The sequence below is a fragment of the Hyperolius riggenbachi genome, chromosome 1, assembly GCF_040937935.1.
Source record: "Hyperolius riggenbachi isolate aHypRig1 chromosome 1, aHypRig1.pri, whole genome shotgun sequence".
Taxonomy (NCBI): Eukaryota; Metazoa; Chordata; class Amphibia; order Anura; family Hyperoliidae; genus Hyperolius; species Hyperolius riggenbachi.
This window is the reverse complement of record NC_090646.1, coordinates 278,954,119-278,974,557: the sequence shown is the minus strand read 5'-3', so window position 1 is coordinate 278,974,557 and position 20,439 is coordinate 278,954,119. Positions and strand designations below refer to the sequence as shown.

At 39.9% G+C, this 20,439-nt stretch overlaps 1 protein-coding gene across 3 annotated transcripts in view; it reads right to left on the bottom strand.

Annotated features, from left to right (window-relative positions):
- Window positions 1–20,439, bottom strand: part of TMEM150C (transmembrane protein 150C) — a 327,838-nt gene that overhangs the window by 42,157 nt on the left and 265,242 nt on the right. For all 3 annotated transcript variants that reach the window (XM_068233635.1, XM_068233637.1, XM_068233636.1), the window contains 2 exons: window positions 4,515–4,596; window positions 2,033–2,083 (listed from right to left, as the gene is read on the bottom strand). In XM_068233635.1, coding sequence (XP_068089736.1) covers window positions 2,033–2,083; window positions 4,515–4,594 — 131 coding nt within the window. In that variant the 5' untranslated portion in view covers window positions 4,595–4,596. The remainder of the gene's footprint in view (window positions 1–2,032; window positions 2,084–4,514; window positions 4,597–20,439) is intronic.

Genomic DNA, 20,439 nt, shown 5'->3' with positions numbered 1-20,439 from the left:
ATTACAGTTTTTAAATAATGCATGCTACTGTAATTAAAATCTATGTAACTTATTTGCCGATTTGTCCCGGTTATTACACCATTTAAATTATGTCCCTATCACAATGTTTGGCGCCAATATTTAATTTGCAAATAAAGGTGCATTTTTTTCATGCGTCCATCCCTAATTACAAGCCCATAATTTATAAAGTAACAGTGTTATACCCTCTTGATATAAATATTTAAAGATTTCAGTCCCTAAGGTAACTGTTTTGTTTTTTATTGTAATTTTTTTTTTTACAAAAAAAAATTGGTAACAATTGGGGAGTGTGGGAGTTAATGAGTTAATTTTATATTGGAAAATGTATTTGTATGTTAAAAATGCTTTTGGGTGTAGTATTACTTTTTGGCCACAAGATGGCCACAGTAATTTTTTGTAAACGCGTCCTGCAAGCGTAGGAAGTAGCGGCGGGGGTTGCGTATATCTACGCTCCGGGCGGGGAACTGAAGTCCAAAGGAGCATAGATATACTGTACCCGGGTGGCGAAGTGGTTAAATTACACAGAATGGATACCTTGTGTAGCAGATAAAATCAAATGACTGTTGCTTTCTGGATGACCCTTATAAGTACATGTATGTTTTTTTTTTACTGAAAAAGGTGTTTGATTATAAACTTTATTCTTTAGCCTTTAAATTGACATATTTTTTTTTATTTTCAAATGTTATTATAATGGAAAACTAATGATGATAAAAAGCACCAGTGTAGCATGAATTATAAAACTACATCTGTTCCTTATGAATTCTTTGTGGTATGCATGATGAGGGGTGCTGTGTGGGGGGCATGATTAGAGGTATGGCAGGGGATTGTACTAAAGATGTCCCTATTTCTTGTCTCAAAAAGTTGTAAGGTATGATTTTACTATACCGAAGCCCACTCCACTTCCCTGAGTATCAAGCAGGGGTAACCTGGTGAAAACATGGCAACTGAAAAGTCTAACCTTCTGGTCAGCTCCCCTCCTCCTTTACAAGGTTTTGAGACTTTCATTCAGCAGAGTATTTAGCACCTATTGCTTATATGATATATGTCAAACAGTATTAGATACATACCTATATAGAGGGAAGACTCAAGATGCCCTAAAGCATTCCCGATCCTCAGTCCATTCCATCATTTAAGTGACATCCCCAGTACTGCAACTGGTTGTGTTTTTGGTACCCCTCGAGCAGCCTTCAGAAGTACTCACATCCCTTAGTGGTCCAAAATAGGCACATCTGTACTGCATATGCATGAGCCTGGACTCGGGGACACAAGTACTTCTGATGGCTACGTGAGGAGTGCCAAAGAGGTATTCGACCTAGAAGGTCAAATATCTACAATGGGGGTTGGTGCTGGAACAATGGGATGGATCAGGAAGGCTCTGTGATATCAAGAGCCTTGCCTCTATATAGAAATGTATCTAACCTGAAATGACTTTCCTTACTTCAGATTCACTTTAAGGGCACAGCCTATAACAAAGTAGACTAGTGTTTAAAATCTGGCTGAAGCCAGTACCTATTCAGTAAGCATTCTTTGGGCAAGACTTTCTAACACTGCAGGGTGCCCTTAGTAGCCCCAGCTCTCAAGCACTTTGAGCCTGTCAGGAGAAAATCGCTATAATTATTATTACAATTGTGATTATTACATTTCTATGGCTGCACTAAGTCAGGGAGGAGAACATAGTTGGGAGTATGCACCTTACAACAGCAAAGGGAAAAGACTCGGTCTCCACCTTGAGTGCACTTGACAAAGGCCTTCGTGCCGAGACGTTGTGCTATGTTGTGGCTATGGTACTAATAAAGTAAGCTAATACTGCAAGATTCAGGTGGAGACACAATACTTTACCTTTGCTGTTGTACATTTTTTTTCACCATTAGGAATCCGGGTGCAGACTGGTTGACCTGATCCTTAATTCACTATTAGCAATTTGAGCAATCAGACAACATTACTTGATTTTTACAGCCAGCCATTGCTTTATAATATGCTATTACTATTGTAAGAAAAACAAAAATCAACTTACTTTTTTTGGGTTAAAGGAAATATTTTGTTGTCCTCTATAGCAATGAAGTACCTATTTAAAGGAGAAAAAAAGAAAAGTACAGTATAGCTTTCTGTTTTCCAAATAACTGTGCAATAAATCTGTAACAGCAAACACGACCACAGATACCATTCAATCATGTGTCTAATTGGTGAAGTGTGATTTAGTGCAGGCCTTGTGGCAAACAGCTCTGTGGCTTCTATCTCCAAACAAATAGGCAACTTCAGCTGGACAAGCTTTTGTGTTTTTCCTTTACTTGTAATGAGATAGAGGAGATACCCAAGCTTTTCTAAATACAAGTAATCCACTTATAAAACTTGATGTATCCAATTCATTAAGGTGGGCATACACTTATAGATGTGCAGCAGATTCGACCATCAAATAGATTTCTGCCAGATGCCTGTCAAGTCGAATCTGACAGGAATCTATCTGATGTGTGCCACACACTAGGAACATATTTCCAATACATTTCAGAATGAAATCTCTTGGAAATCTGTTGGAAATCGATCTAAATGCATTATTGGACTATTAGATCCAATGCAACACTATGGGCAATGACCTAGATTTTCCATCCTGTCAGATAGATCAAATCGATTGAAATTGGCCACAAATCGATCGATTGATAGATTTCCATAGAATCAATTGATGGCTGAAATCGACCAGTGCATGGGCCCCTATAGAACATGTTTTGAGATTTTAAAAAAAAATCATATTTTTTGTTTCAAAATATTTGTTTAAAGAGACTCTGTAACAAAATGTTCAGCCTTATTTCTTCTATCCTATAAGTTCCTATACGTGTTCTAATGTGGTCTAGCTTACTGCAGCCTTTTCTAGTTGCACTGTCTCTGTAATATATCTTGGGCTTGATTCACAAAACACGGCTGTTAGCGCGGCTTTGCACGTGTTTGTGTGAAAAAACGGGTTTCGCGCGAAAAACCAGTTATCGGGCGAAAAACCAGTTATCGTGTGCAAAAAGGGGCTTGATTCACAAAACAGTGCTTACTGTTAGCACGCTGTAAAAAGTGCTTAGCGCAAAATTTTGCTTGATAACGGTTATTGCGCGCAAAAAATCACGAATTTATTACGCCAACGTTAACACGTGAAAAATTTGCGTTAACGCGTGAACACAAATTTCCGTTTTCACGCGAAATTTCGCGCGAAGCACATTTCACAGCGTGATAACAGTTAGCACTGTTTTGTGAATCAAGCCCCTAATCTTCTATTCTTTGTCAAGCTTTGTCGACCCAGAGAGGAATGGGTTGCCTCTGTTGTAATGAATACAAGTTATGCACGCCCCCTCCAGGCTCACTCCTGTGTGCTTTGTTTATTACTGTGATGCAGTTTGTGAGGCTGAGGGGGGGAGGGAGCTGCCTTTCACATGCTGAGAAACTGTGAGAATCCCAGACTGGAGTGCAGATAATTCACTATGTAATAAAAACTTGTAGTATACTATAACATGATATATATATATATTCAGTTGTGATGCATTGTGGCAAACCACAGTCCCTCACTTAACAATTCAAGCAATTCAAGTCCCTCACTTAAAGCTGAATTATTGCAAATACCTTCTGTTTCAAGGCAAATTACACTTAGCGTTGATTTTTAGTAGGAGGGCTTTTCATTCTCTTTTGGTCCCCTATACTTTCATAGTGGTTCTGGGTCACCCTGAGCTGCTTGGATATTCTGTCACATGGTTTTGTGATGTGTTATCTGCACCTCACGTCTGATCACTGATGCAGACACAGACGGGAGAAAAATGGACAGCACAGAGTACTGATCTCACCTTTTGTGCATATGACAGACCATGTATCCTTTAATAGGCAAAACATAAGGAACTAATTCGGCCGTTGTGTCATGTAGATTAACTGACCTCCATATATGAAAATGATGATCAGCTAAAATGACCTCCAATGTAATGGTTTGACTGTTTCCTGTGATCACCACTATAGAACTGGCTTATAAAAAATGTTGATCAGCATAATTCACAACTTTGAAAGTGGAAAACACTATTGATTTCAAGGCAAGCACCCAATCACCCCATTTCTTCAATTCTTCATCAGGGATATGTGAGGGTGCAGGCTAGTGTTGTACTTGTCTTTTGTCTTTGTCTTTTTTTAACCCAATTAACTATGTAACTATGTAATTATTCTACAATGCAACCGATGCAGTGTGAAAGGATCCTAACTTTAGTGTATAAGTATTCCGAAAAGGAGGAAGGGGGAAGGAACTCACTAGCCCCATCCTCCCCCCCATCCCAAAAGTCTATTTCTATCTGCCCATAGTTACTAAAACTACCATAAAACTACCATAAAAAAGCATAACTAACATAAAAAAGCATATTAATATTTTCTACAAACGTGCCCTCATTTTGTTCAGATAGCTCTACTTTAGAGGGAAAAACATTTTCATCAATCAAACATGAAGATAATAAACGTCTGTGTAAATGTAATACTTATATACTTACACTATCCATAAACCAACTGTAGTGAACAAGGACATTACAAGAGGTAAGAACATCCAGAGACTACATTGTTTGGTATCCATATCTGTGGAGTAAAAAAAATAATAGTTAAGTTTTCCTTTCATGTATTAGTTTTATTCAACCATTTGAGCTGCTTTGCATATCAAAATGAATTACACACACATGCACACACTCAGTGCTCCATAGATGCCACAAAGATGTTATTGGAAACATTCTTTTCAGACTCTAGTTCACAATGACATGATTGCATCACACAATATCTGCAGATCTGTCAGCTGCACATTTATGGTGCACATTTACTGCTCTATCAAGTTCCAAACTATCATCTGCCTGAACTGACGACACAACCTAGGTTGGCTTGGATTAAGATTAGATTTACCTTTAGATTACTTTAACAAAAAACAAGATTCATCAAACCAAGCTATGGTTTTCCAGCCTTCATCTGTCCAGTTTTGGTGACCCTCAACTCCCTGCATCCCCAGCAATCTGTCCTTGGCTGACAGGAGTCCTTGGCATGACGTGTTATGCATGCTAAGATGCTCTTATGCCCACCAGAGTTGCAATGTGGTTATCTACATTATTTGTCAGCTCAAACCAGTCTGGCCACTATCCACAATATAATGCATTATGCTCTCTGGATTTTCGTATCAACTAGTAATTCCCATCAGCAAAAGTGTCTTAAAACGAGATACTTTTTATTTCTTTGCACCATTGTTAATAATTCCTAGATAATTGTTTTATGTGTGAGAATCTCAGCAGTTGCATATAAACTCAGTCCAGTCCATATGACACCAATATCATGCTATGGTTAAAATCAGAAGGATCATTGTACAATTCCTGCTTAATTTGATGAATTGCATGTTGCCATGTGATTAGCTGATTTAATAAATACATAGCTAAGCAGGTATATAGGTGCCCCTTAAAGAGCTTAGGGAGAATGTGGGTGTGATGTATACGTATGACTTCTTGCCTCTTCATGAAATTTGCGATAAATTTATAAGTACACAGCTGCTCCAGCAGTATCTGAACCACAGTTTCAACGCATTGCCTTTTTCGGAAAGCAGGATTACAATATTATTTTTATTGCGTATTTATATAGCGCCAACATCTTCCGCAGCACTTTTACGCAGTGTACATGTCATTAACTGTCCTTCAGAGGAACTCACGATCTAATCCCTACCATAGTCAGTCATTGTTTTATGTTCCTATTGCATTCTGTGCCAAATTTTAGGGGGAACCAATTAATTTAACTGAATGTTTTGGGATGTTGGAGTAAACCCAGGCAGACATGGGAGGAAAACATACAGATAGTGTCCTGCCTGGTATTCAAACTATTGAAGCAGCGTTTAAAGGTTAGATGTTCTAGTCTGCTGAGTAAGATTCATGTTCTATTCTGCTAGATTTGAAAAACTACCAGCGCATTACAGCTGCAAGGCATTTCCATATAATGCATTATATTGTGGATGTGTACTGTGTCCATAAAGCACATCTGTTTTTTATACTAGTAATTCAGCTTGAAGTGAAGAGGATCATTAGCACAAATCCTAAAGAGGAACTGCACTAAAATGTATAGGAAAGGATGTCTGATCTTGCCTTCCTCTCATAAAACATACTAAACAAATAGAGCCCTTTTTCATTTTGCAGCTCCCATAAATCTTCTGCAACCTTTCATATCAGCAGCAGGGCCAGACACAGGTTCCATAACATTCCTGTTGGATAATATTTCCTTCTAGAATATATTAAAACATATTACAGAGCACTTTACACACAACATTCTTACTGTGTATTTATATAACACTGACATCTTCTGCAGCACTTTACACATAGTGTTTATACAGCAGGACCTTGGTTTGCAAGCATAATTGGTTCTGAAACATGCTTGTAATCCAAGCACTCCAATCAGCTAAATTGTGATGACGTGACGCATGAATATATTTGTTTGCTTGTATATCAAGACGTTGCTTGTATATAATATCACAATTTCACAACATTCTTTGCTTTTATTGCAAAGCTCTGTTAAACCAAGCTGCTCTCGATCCAAGGTTTTACTGTATTCATGTCACTATATGTCTACAGAGGAGCTCGCAATCTAATCACGACCATAGTCAGTCATTGTCTTAATGTTCCTATTGTAATCTTAGGCCAGTTATTTTGGGGCGACCAATAGACTGATGCCTATATTTTTGTGAATATAATGGGAGTATAATGAATGATTCCCATTACTCACTGTCCTGAAAAAGACCTCACAATCTAACAGTGACAGAACATAAATAAGTTGCAAAAGCTAAGGAAACAACAGTAAACACAGCCTCCAAACTGGCTAAACTACTGATTCAATCTACACCCTGTTTTGATGGCTATCTGGCTGCGCGTTTTTGCCGCTTTCATCGCACCTGACGATCTTGCCGCTGTTTCCCCGACGCAGCTCAATCGCTCTGCCGTCTCTATAACGGCAGAGCCCTGTGAGCGAGTCAGGAGCCGATTTCATTGACTCCTGATCCATCAACGTAAGCAGCTCTCATTAGCTTACATTGATAGGCAGGGTCAGGAGTCAATGAAAGCAACTCCTGACCGGCTCACAGGAACTCTGCCATCATAGAGACGGCAGAGTGGGTTGCCCAGGTTCCCGCCGTGAGGCGGTGATGCCGATTGCGGTGGGTACGTACAGCGATTCGTCGTTATTCGTTGGTGTTCCATTGTTTCTGTACCAGCGGTCTCTAGTCCTTAAGGGGGCAGAGATCGCTGGTACTTAAGTGGTTAAAGAGGAACTCCAGTGAAAAAAATTAATGAAAAAGTGCTCAATTTTTACAATAATTATGTATAAATGATTTAGTCAGTGTTTGCTCATTGTAAAATATTTCTTTTCCCTGCTTTTCATTCTGACATTTCTGACATGGTGACCTTTTTACTACTGGCAGGTGATGTCACTGGAGGGAGATGCTGCTTGCATTTTTGGCAGTTGGAATCAGATGTTATTTCCCACAATGCATCAAGGCTCCCACAGTGTGATGTCAGGACCTCAGAACTGTGAGGCGCTGACATCACACTGTAGAAGGGGTTTCACAAAAAAAATCAGCTATACAGAGCCCCCTGATGATCCAATTGAGAAAAGGAAAATATTTCTCATGTAAAAGGGGGTATCAGCTACTGATTGGGATGAAGTTTAATTCTTGGTTACGGTTTCTCTTTAATAAAAAAGGTGTAAAGATAAATGATATTGTATTTTAAAATATTTTGAGATGTACCTTATAATATATTTTTTTCATATTCCTTTATTCCACAATGGTATTTTGTTTACAGATATGTAGGTTGATACAGATATGAAGGTTAAGGAAGAGCCTGAGGCCAGGGTCACACTTGGTGAAAAAGCACATAATGCTTCCCAATGCACAATTGCAGTGCACTGGTAGCAAAGTGTGGCTTTCCACAGGAAGGAAAAAAGGCAGACAACGTTATTATTATTATTTATTGTATTTATAAAGCGCCAACATATTATGCAGCGCTGCACAATAGATAAATGGGTTAACATACAGGTAGAACATACGGAAACTCACAACAAAACAAGATCATGCAAATGATTTGATAACAATACAGTGTCATAGGTCAAAATAGAGACTGTTCGAGTCTACAAGAGGGGTGGTTGTGAGTAAGATTGCATAATCGAGCTGGATACATTAGGGAGGAGGGCCCTGCCAGAGGCTTACAATCTAAAGGGTGGGGTGGAGACAATAGGTGCGTCTTTTGAGAGGGGGTCTAACAGAACATATTATGGTGCTGGTGTAGGGGGGTATGCGAGCGTGAAGAGGTGAGTCTTGAGAGCTTGTTTGAAGGTATTAAAGGTGGGGGCGAGTCTGACTGCTGGTGGGAGCGAGTTCCAGAGAGTAGGGGCAGCCCTGGTAAAGTCCTGCAATCGTGTGTGTGACTGAATTATGCGTGGTGCGACTAGGCGCAGGTCATTGGAGGATCGGAGGGGGCGGACTTGTATGTGCCTGTGGACCAGATCAGAGATGTAGGTCGGGCAGGTCTTGTGCACTGATTTGTAGGCCAAGCACAGGATTTTGAAATTGATCCTAAAGCTGATAGGGAGCCAGTGTAGTGCTTTACAGAGCGGAGTTGTAGAGGCGCTGTGGTGAGAAGAATGTATCAGTCTGGCTGCCGCATTCATTACCAATTTAAGTGGGTCAGTACGGTTAGAGGGGAGGCCAGATAAAAGAGAATTGCGGTAGTCTAGGCGGGAGATGACAAGGGCGTGGATAAGGAGTTTAGTGGTGTCAGGGGACAGGTAGGAGCGGATCTTGGAGATGTTGCGGAGGTGGAAGTTGCAGGATCTGGCAATACCTTGGATGTGGGCTGTAAAGGAAAGTTCAGAGTCCAGAGTAACGCCTAGACAGCGGGCTTGGGAGGTAGGGTGGATAGTAGTATTTTCAATAGTGACGTGCAGATCTGGGAGGGGTGCAGCTGTGCGGGATGGAAATATTAGAAGCTCAGTCTTGTCCAAATTAAGCTTCAGGTACCTGGCAGCCATCCAGGAGGAAATGGATGTGAGGCAGGCAGAGACTTTGTCCATGGTAGAGGAGGAGAGATCTGGGGTGTGGAGATATATCTGGGTGTCGTCGGCATACAGGTGATAATTGAAACCCATGGAGGAGATGATTTTCCACTTGAGGCAGTATAGAGTGAGAACAGTAGTGGTCCTAGGACGGAACCTTGAGGAACACCAACTGAGAGGGGTGTAGGAGCGGATAAGGAGCCATTGAAAAATGTTGTGAAGTAGCGGTTGGAGAGGTATGAGGAGATCCAGGCTTAAGGTGGCCACACACGATACAATAAAATGATCCGATTTTACAGCAATTCGATGAAAACGATCGTATCTCTCGAAAAAATCGAAAGCTTTTTTTTTATTCGACTGAAAAATCCGATCGGAATTCCCGTTTTTTTCGATTTAAATCGATCCGGAATGCCAGATATTTCTGTTCAATTTCTCTAAAGATTGTATGGTGTGTGTTGGATTGTAAGTTTATTAATATACACACCCTAGCAATTTTCTCAGAGTTACCAATCATTTTTATCATAATTGGGGAAAAATTGAGCATAGGTGTGTGGTACATTGGTCATATTTTTTAATTTGTTACAATCAGTCAGAAAAATTGATTGCAATTCTTAAATTGAACAGATATTTAAAAAATTGTATGGTGTGTGGCCACCTTAAGGCTAGGTCCTGAATGCACATAGATTTTCATTGCACAACGCATGTGATTCCTCTTTGCGACAGTCAGCTAAGAACTGCTGGCCAAGAATGCTTATTCAACTGCAGGAAAACACTGGTGCTTTCCTGTGGCCTCAAGAGTGACCCTGGCCTCAGGCTTTACACATGTTGTTAGTGGGCACAGTAACATAATCACACCATCCCTGGTATTCCCCAGTCAGTGGGAGATGCAGCTGCAGTAAAGAGGTGGCTGGGATCAGCGCAGGGGCATTTCTGGCTATTTTGGCAGCCTAGGCAAGTCACCTATTGTCCTCCATTCTTGTGAATAACAAGATCATGACCTACATTCACTAGTTTTGCTGGTGCCAATAACGTATTGAGGATATTTATCGAAATGTTTTTGCTTATCAAAATTAGTCCAGAAAGGATACACAAATGATTACCAGGTCACGTACACAATTACAGCTTAGCTTAATTAGCACAGTAATAACACCTGCCATATCATTGTTATGCAGTGCAGGGCTCCTTTGTTATTATAATCAGCTGTGCCTATCTAGGTGATAAAGTTACCCTCCATCCTTTTCTTAACGGAACTATCAGTTGTGTATAATGCTGGGAATACACGTTTCGTTTTTGCCTTCGTTTTAGCCTTCGATTCGTTCGGTAAACGAATCGAGTGTTGAAAACGTATGTGAAAATAGTCATAATCTCATTATAGTTTCGATTAATAGACCCCAAAAACGAACGACTAGTGATCGAACATGTTTGATATTATCTCTCTTTATCCATCTAATCGAGCCATTGGTAGGCTTGATGGCTGTTCAGATCGATTATATATTCGTTTATGTTAGTCCGTCCCTGTAAAAAGGGATTTTCGTTTCGTTTCTTTGCAGCCTTCGATCATTAGAAAAACGAAACCATCAGAATCGGAAAAAAAAACTAAACCGTAGGTGGTGATATTAACCGTATGATCGATTATTTCGGGATCGAGAAGGACAAAAGGCACAATCGAAACGAAGGTTTAAACGAAGGCAAAAACGAATCGTGTATTCCCAGCATAAGAATCCAATAAATCGCAGTCTGCAAGGATTGCTCTGTGGTGCTCCCTCCTGCGGAGGTAACTTCAGGCATCTGCCTGGTTTGCCTGTGCCTAAAAACAGCCATAGAATGGAGCTTGTGAAGTAATGGCAGCTCTGGGTAGCACTACCCAAACAATCCATGGAATTTTCAGGTAAATATACTGCTACAACATGGTCAAAAACTGAGCCATACCTCCCAACTTTTTGATATAAGAAAGAAGGACACTTAAGCCACACTTCTGCCACACCCTTAATCACTCCCCCCATCACACCCATAGTCACACATGCCATAAAAATTCTATAAGAAAAATATGTTGTTTTATCATTCATACCACGCTGTTCCTTTTAATCTTGGTTACTTTTCCTTCATATTAACATTAGAAAATAAGGACTATATCTATTTAGAGGATGGGAATAAAGTTTAGGTTCAATTAAACACAGTTTTCAGTAGAAAAATACATATATTTACATAGATCTGTACATGAGTCCTGAAAGAGGGACAAACGAAGAAGAAAGAGGGACAGAGGGATTCAGTTCCCAAAGAGGGAGAGTCCCTCTAAAAATGGACAATTGGGAGCGATGACTGAGCTATTGAGCCCAGTGTCTTCTTTTGCACTGGCCATCTGTGGGAGATGTCTCTATTAATAGCATATCTCTGTGTGACAAACATATCCCCCTTTTACTGTGCAAATGTTTCACTGAAATAAATTATAGATATGCAAAAATACATATATTTTTTCAGTTGAAATGTTGACAATGAGCAGATGTGCAACCTTCCTGTACTAACTACATGAAGCAAAAAAGCACATCATTTCAGCATAATCAGCAGATTTCTAGTGAAAACATATGTTTCAGCATGCCATCAAATGCAATAGCAGTTTCAATAAATCTCAACCAGCCCAGTAACTAATAGCAAGATATATGGCACCCTAAATCAGCCCTCACTTCATATAATACAACCAACAAAGTTTACAGACTAAAATAGCAGCAGCCTTAATTAAACAGATAGAAAGAGAAATGACTCTCAATCCTGCACTGATTTAGCGCTTACAGGGATACTGAGTGATAAAATACCACATCTCTTAATCCTTGCAGTGATTTTCCACTCAAACAGCTTAGATGTGTGACAGTCATACCCTTTCATAAGGCTCACTCCTGAAAGGAAAAAGTCACATTCACGGTACATAGTATCAATGGGTAGTTCATATAATCTACTACCCTACAGTAATTAAATGCTCCCAGGGTTTAGATTTATTGTTTCATTAAGACTCTAGCTGTTGTACTGTGTGAGCTTTGTTGGCTGTAGTATAGGCGCTGAGTGCTAATTTATGATGCTAATTAGAATATTTGGCTGCTACCATACTCATGTACATCGTACATAATTACAAATCTCATATACAATATTGTTATCAAAATATGAACATATAATGATCATTTATGGCCCTTTTTTAAGTCTCCTTTTCTTCTAAATTTTCTCCTAAGTGATATTTTAACACTTTATAAATAAAATGCCTTTTAAGCCACCAGCAAGCAAGAAATACTCAATTTGACAGTACTTTTTCACCCACTTTTTGATACTTTTTCAATTGCAGAGTGCTGAAAAGTTACTTTAAACAGAAGATGAAAAATTACCTCCTAGGAGAAAATCTAGGAGAAAAAGGGAAATTGAATAAGGGTCAATGTACTTTGCAGGGGATATTGCACTTATTTCTTATTGTGGTTTTTATGACTTGAACTTAAATTGAGGATGCATTGTTCATGCCCAATCAGTGCTTACATTTTACAATGCATACAACCAACTAATCTTCTGATCTTCTTGGCCCTGTGCTCTCTTCTGCCATTAAACAGTTTGTTTATTCCAGCAGATCTGTCTTGTTGGTGCCCCCTCCACCACTTCTCTGCACTCACATTGTTGCAGAAGGAAGGGCAGAGGAACTAGTGCAACAAGCAATCAGTCCCCTGATGTGTTGTACATGCATAGATAAAGGGAGCACTTTCAGGAATGGATTTAACCGCTTGCCGCCCGCGTCACGCCAGTAGGCGTGGCCGCGGCGGCAGCCCCAGGACCAGCTAACGCTAATTGGCGTAAAGTCCTGGGGCAGCAGTTTACGGGAGATCGCGCGCACTATGCGCGCGCACCTCCCGCTTGGTGGGCGGAGCCGAGCTCCGCCTTCAGTCTCCGAGCGGCGATTGCCGCTCGGGAGACTGTTACACGGCGAAACCGCCGTGTATTTACATGTGCAGCGCTGCGATCAGCAGCAGCGCTGCACTGGGGACAGCCGTGTGACACGGCTGTCCCCATGGGGGACAAGAGAGCGATCGGCTCTCATAGGCAGAAGCCTATGACAGCCGATCGCCGTGATTGGCCGGCTGGGGGGAGGGAGGGGATTTAGAAAAAAAAAATAAAAGAAAATGTCCAAAAATATTTAAAAAACAAACAAACAAATATTTATTTAAAAAAAAATAAACACGGGGGGCGATCAGACCTCACCAACAGAGAGCTCTGTTGGTGGGGAGAAAAGGGGGGGGAGATCACTTGTGTGCAGAGGTATACGGCCCTGCAGCTTGGCCTTAAAGCTGCAGTGGCCAATTAATGTAAAATTAGGCTGGTCACTAGGGGGGTTTACCACCATGGTCCTCAAGAGGTTTTAATATGAGGTGGACCAGCCACAGGAGCCCAGCAAGACAGGCCTAGTCCCACCTTACAGGAAAAAGAATTACTAGCGTAGTTAAAGTGGACCTGAACTCAAAAGGTCCTCTCTGCTCTAAAAGATAAGCAACAGCATAATAACCTTTCAACAAAAATAATTTCTTTGTTACAGCTGATACAAATCTTAAACTAAATCTGCACTGTTTCTACTTCTTGATTCATGGAAGCAGACCAATACCTTATCTGCCATCTCTGCCATAAGCAGTCATGTGACACAGGGGAGAGATCAGATTACAATTTGTGATTAAGCACAGATGAAGGGGGATTAGACAGGCTAAACTCTCTAAATACATACAGGGTGCATTTCTCTGTTTTTCTTCTGTCCTGTGCAAGAGTTCAGGTCCACTTTAACTTTAAAGGGAACCTAAACTGAGAAAGCACATGTAATGAGAGATGCCACTAGAGTGAGCATAGATATGAGATGCTGCGACAGGCTGAAGAGGGATCCTGGCAGCGCTGACAGGTATACGAGCACACCTGGCCTACTTCGGCCGTCACATAATTGGCATGGAGGACGGGGACAACTTACTGTTATATGCAATACATGTCAAATTAGGAAAATATGTTTCATTAGCATTCTTATTTACCTGAATAGCTTCATTCGTTTTCACCTATTCTCTGCTCTCTGTTTCCTCCCATCTACAACCTCACAAATGGCTGTTTGTTATTTACTGGCAGCTCCAGGCTGAAGGTAAAATACAGAACATCTCACTTGTTTCACTAGATGCTCTATTCTTTAAGAACTAATATTTAAGAGATATTTATCTCACAAGTCAGTAATTTACCTCAGAAAATGGTAATGTACCTCACAAGTCAGTTATCTTAGTTTTCCACATGGTAACAGCCCTTGTCAATTGACATTTAACAAAATTGTTTTTTGCTTTGGTGCTTTATGAGTTGAGGCCAATGATAGAAAAACTTGTTTGCATGGATTTGCACTTAAAGTTTTTAGTCAGGCGACTCCTAAAATAAATATTTTGCAGAAAATGTTTGTAATGCTGGGAATACATGGCTCGATTCTAAACAATTAGAATGGATAGATAATTTCCGACATGTCCGATTTCCCGTCCGATCGTTTCACCGCTCCATTCCGGATTGAAGGGAATGGAAAAAAAATAAGAAATATGAGCAGAAGATAAGAGAATTGCCTGCTGAATCAAGCGGCAAATCGATAGAGCGGGAGAATCGAGCGGCAAAAGCAAGCCGTGTATGCCCAGCATAAGGGTGTTCCAGGATGGAGGGTAGAGAGCTCCAGAGCTTACAGCATTGTATGATAATTCTGATTTACTATCAGCACAAATAAGATCATTTGTAGGAGTCCCCTATGGACCAAGAAAAAAGGTCAACTACGGCAAATGTGGAAAGATAAATTTGTGAAAGATTTGGAAGGACTCTGTTATGCAGACTGGAAAAGAAGAGAAAGGACATGACACAAATGCACTGCATTTTTAAAGTAGCATTCTCATCATCATCGTCATCATCATCAGTGCTGCTTGTTCAGGCAAGCTTGCTAAGTGGTCCTAACTGGGAAGTCCAATTGATTCAGGGGTAGAGGCCACCTCGGGTGCCAAGAAAAGTTAGGTGTAGCCTGGAGAAGTTACCTTTTCCATTATTTCAGAAATGCAGAGAGATGGAATATCTTTTTTACATTCTCGCTGTTTTAGATTAGACACTGGCTGGAATTTCCCCATCAATTTTTTGTGTGGTGGTGTGACAGCTCTACGGAGCCACTTGCAGGAGCAGTCTGCATAGCAGGGGTTAGGGAGGGATGAACTATGGTGGGTATTCACACTAGCCTTCCACAGTCATCCATCAAAACTATAGAGGTCTTGGAGTTATGGTGGAGAGGCTTGACACATGTAAGTAGAGTTATCTTTTAAGTTTCAAAGCAAATTTAGGTTTCAAAATCTTTTTATTAATCAAAAAGAAAAGTCATACAACTTTAGATAGCAAAAGAGAAACATAAAATAGTTAAAGCTGAAATATAATAAGAGAGCCCTAAACATGGGCTAACCACGACAGTTTGAGTCATTAAATTCTCATAATGAAGCAGCAAAAATATAGGCAATCATGAGCGGCAATCATCAATGAAAAAGGTCTGAAGTCTGTAATAGAGGCATACACAAGAATCATATAGGACATGCAAGATAGTAATCCAATGGGGGAGAAGGGATGTAGTAGCCAGGTCATAAACCAGAATTTGAAGCAGCCAGATCCCTGAACGAGATCCAGGGATCCCAAGTCTTCTCAAACACATCTAACCATCCAGCTATCTTAGCATTTATACGCTCAGATATCATAGTGGAGTCAATAAGCCTAAGAACTGTTGGAAAAGGATAGGATATGGAAACGCCACGACGTGGCAATGTGAATCTTAGTTTCAAAGCAAATTTAAATTGAATGCCCGTAATCTGTAGGGTAAGAAGTACTTTTATATATTTTTGTTTTTAATTGTAATACCATTTTTTCTTCCTTTACCGAGGAAATCATTTTTATGTAGGCATATCTTGTTAGTTACTTCAGAAATAGAGTAGGCCATGGGAAACACCATCTAATTCACAGACTTGACAAAAGCCTCATACCTCTACAGGAAAGAATTACAGTATACAGTAAATATCTGAGCTGCTGTACACTTGACTTGTTTCACAAGGACATATAATGAGAATTTCCCAGATGAAGCATGTAGCCAGTTGGGAGCAATTCAGCTCAGGGAGGTAATATCTTCACACCATTTGTTTATGTGCATTAATGAGGCCTGTTCTTATTATCACACCACAAATCAAAAATACCCATAAGTTTCAAAGTGCAGTTTCTGTGCAGTGATCAGACCTCATTAGAGTGTCTACTCTTTAAACTTTACCCAAACAGCTTATAGCTGAAGTTTGGACAAGAGCATTCCTGAATATGGACAAAAGTTGCTGCAACACTTACATATGTTCCAATAACAGACACTGGTATGATCGGAAGCAGCCCAGCTGAAGAAGTTACAAACATACTTTGTGGGTGCATTGCTGCAAACTACAAGTGTTACATAAAGGAAGACCAGGGCTCCAGGAAAAGAACATAAAAGACTTCTAGCAAATTAGAGATATTAAAATAAATTACATCCTATAAGTTTATTTACCCCAAACTTTACACACATCGCCAATGTGTATGATGTGTCAGGAGACATCCGTTTGCCAGAATAAGAGTGCTTACCGTATATGATTATTCTGAATTTGATGTCATCCCATTCTAATTCTCTTGCTCCTATTATCAGACACCCCCTTAGCAATGGAGATATGCCACTAGTGGTGGGAATATAGCTCCGGAAACAGAGGGGAGACTATGACATCCATCTTTTTCAGATCCACTCGCCCCCTGCTGATGAGCATGGCATTTTATTTGTTTTTTATTAGAATATTTAGTTCTGAGCTGCAGAAGGGTAATTTTACATAAAAAAAGCATGGGCCTTGTTGTGTGTAATCACTGAACACCTGCTGTAGTGGAACGCACTCTTGCCTTGCAGAATCCCAGCCAGGGCACTATCTGCATGGAGTTTGTATGTTCTCCCTGTGTCTGCATGGGTTTCCTCTGAGCACTCTGGTTTCCTCCTACACTCCCAAATAATACAGATAAGTAAACTGGCTTCCTCCTAAAAAAATTGGCCCTAGACTACGATGGATCTATGACTAAGGTAGGCATTAGACTGACAAAGCAATGAATGCAATCATAAGCATTACCACATTGAAGGCAGAATTAAGGCCTATATTAAAATAGGATTTGATCTTAGTATTTTCATTCTACTCACACAGCAAGGGGAACAAAACAAAACAAGCACTGTACATTTTTGTACAGTGCAGCATGATTCATAAAGCTCCCTCCTCATCAATTAGAAACATCATGCAGGAATTACAAACATCCCAGATTACTTCTTGCTTTTGGCCAGATTTCTGTATTAACTGTAAAGCCTCATACACATGTACAAGGACTGTCGCTCAACAGGGATTGGGATTCAAAGTTCACAGCTGAGTCTGTAAAGACGTATCACGCTAGCCTCCTCCTACATTCACAGAGAATCAAACTCAAATACTATCCAGATATGAACTTAAATAAGCACCCCCATTGTGCATCTATCCTGGTTCAACTATTGTGTGTACCCTTAAGGGAAACAGAATAGCCATGCTCCCATTTTGTGAATAACCCTGGTGATCTGCTTTTTCTTGCATAGCTGTTCAACTCTCCTGCTAGCTGCTAGCTGAAAAAAATAAACAAGCTGTATCTCTGGTCACCAGAGGGCCCAGAACAAAGGAACGATGAGTCTATTCACTAGTGGCTCGTAATTCATGTGTGCAGACAGACAAACTTTTTGCAAACTTCTTAACATGCTGCGTAGTTTGTGTAACCCTTGTTGCCTACATTGCTTGTGTAAAGTATGCTACGTAAATAGCATGATGCGCGTTATACAAGCAGCAGATGTGTTATGTGTGTACAGAGAGAAAAGTCGCACACCACTAGTGAGGTGCTGGACCAATGTTTGTAATCCACAAAAAAATTCCAGAGGGTCCGCACACGCTAATGTACCATGTCCTGTTTATTCAAAAAACGTGACACACCATTCAACAACCTTGATTTTTTTGTGTTATGTGTGTAGTCGACTCGAGCTACATAAACTATGTAGTTTGCGTAACTACAAGTAAAAATGTTGTGTGCTATCTGCGCACTTACTGAATAATCACCAATTTCTCCACAGTAGAAATTATATATATTTTTATCTTAAATTGTTTGTATTGGTTAAAGAGGAACTTTAACCAAGGATTGAACTTCTTTCCAATCAATAGCTGATATCCCCTTTCCCACGAGAAATCTTTACCTTTTCTTGAATGGATCATCAAGGGGGTCTGTATGGCTGATGTTGTGGTGAAACCCCTCCCACAGTGTGATGTCATGACCATGGTCCTGACAGTTTCCTGTCTGTGAGCCCTGCTGCATTGTGGAAAATATCGGCTTTTTCCAACTGCCAAGCAAGCATTATCTTACTTTGTGCACAGAACTCTAAGTAACAAGCATTCCGTACAGATCACCTGGCAAAACTAAGGAGGTCACCACCAGTGATAAATGTCAGAATGTAAATCAGGGAGAGGATAGATTTCACAATGGGCAAACACTGACTAAATATTCTATAAATTAATATTGTAAAAAATAAGCAATTTTATTAATTATGTTATTTTCACTACCGTTCCTTGTTAAGTCTGGTGTTCAGTGGTCTAACAAGTTCTTGATAGTTGTTCCCAATTTCTAGTAGCTGCAGTTAGCTTGTTACCATATTTTATATTTCTGCCTTTTAGCCTAGGGTATGTCATTTGTGTCCCCATTATTATATTGCTTGGCAATCTTCAGTCAGGTTGTTTATTTTTGTAGCATTCTTTTAGTGTGGTTGTTATGACAAACTCATGCTGCAGAGTTTAACATTGTATTTTATTTGGCTTCCAAAAAAAGCAGAATTTTTACCTAATACAGACAGCAGCTGCTGTGTATATGCTAGTGACTGTCGTAATAAACTGCACAAAAATTCACTGTTAATACAGTGTGACGGTTATTTACATAAACAGAACAAAACAAAAACAGGCTGAGTGGCAATTCCAGACCCACCAGTTGGTTCTGTATAATGTTTTACAAATGTAATAGTTTTGAAATTTGAATATCTCCAGTGTATACAAAAGCCAGCTAACTTGAGAGTATGAACAACAACACTAAATACAAACTGAATATATTTCTGTAAAGAAGAGATAATAAGAATATTGCATCAAAATGCCTAAATAAGACCTCCCATAGAAATCAGGTACAACTTTTTTCAACCCTCCATTGTAATGTAACGTATAGGTGTAGCTACACGCCTCTTGTTAAATGAATGCAGCACCTCTCATAAAATTGAGGATATGTTATAAGAAGTGAATGCAGCTTATAGGTCAGCATCTCAATAGTTCAGACCACAAAGCTGGAAGGCCTTGTTCTAAGGTGGTGTGCAAACAACATTCTCCAATTGATGCTCTCCATGGCCACTGTAAAGCGCAGAGCAGAGACATGGGAGAACACACTACATAAAAAGCAGAGCTTCACTTTAACTTTCCACCGCTGATTTAGAATTCTTTCTTAGTTACACGTTTCCAAAGCCATAAACTTATCAGAAAAAACATCATAGACATCTCTCCAATTTATAGATGAAATAATTTAATGCAGAATGCAACTACCTTGCTAACCCTGAGAGGCTGGTCACCCAAAATCACTGAAATTGTTCGTTAATATAGCTATAACGGAAAACATACATGGTCAATGTTTTAAGGCAAAAAAAGGTGATTTTTTTTTCACGCACCTGAAACACAAACTATAATGTATGTATTGATTCATGCTGAAAGTTGGCCACAATGGCCTCGAATCATAAAGCATTACCGCATGCGGTAATGCTGAAAACAGCTGACTTTACCCAGCACTTAAGAAAGTGTCTATTCATAAAAGCTGTTACCGCATGAAAAGCTCAAATTACCGAGCAGTGAGATAAATTACCGATCTGAACAAACAAGGCTTAACTGAATACCCCAGGCTGTGTTTTTAACCTCTTGGGTACCTGTTCCAGATGTTATTTCACATCAGAAAGCCTGCATGTGTAAAGTTTCTTGAAGTTCTTCTAAGCTGTGGCAATTAAATATATTGTTTAGAAAGACTAATAGACAGATTCAGAGCAGATTCAGGGCAAGGAGAGGCAGTTTAACCATACATGCACATCTAACGGGAAGTTGGGGATGCCTCTTTTATTGTAATGCTGTCTTTGCATGGGGAACAGCTAAATGTAACAAGTCAGCCAGCTCATTAATGTAACAACTCCGACAGCTCAGTTCGGAAAATCGCTGCATTTCTACCGCACCTGTGAAATTG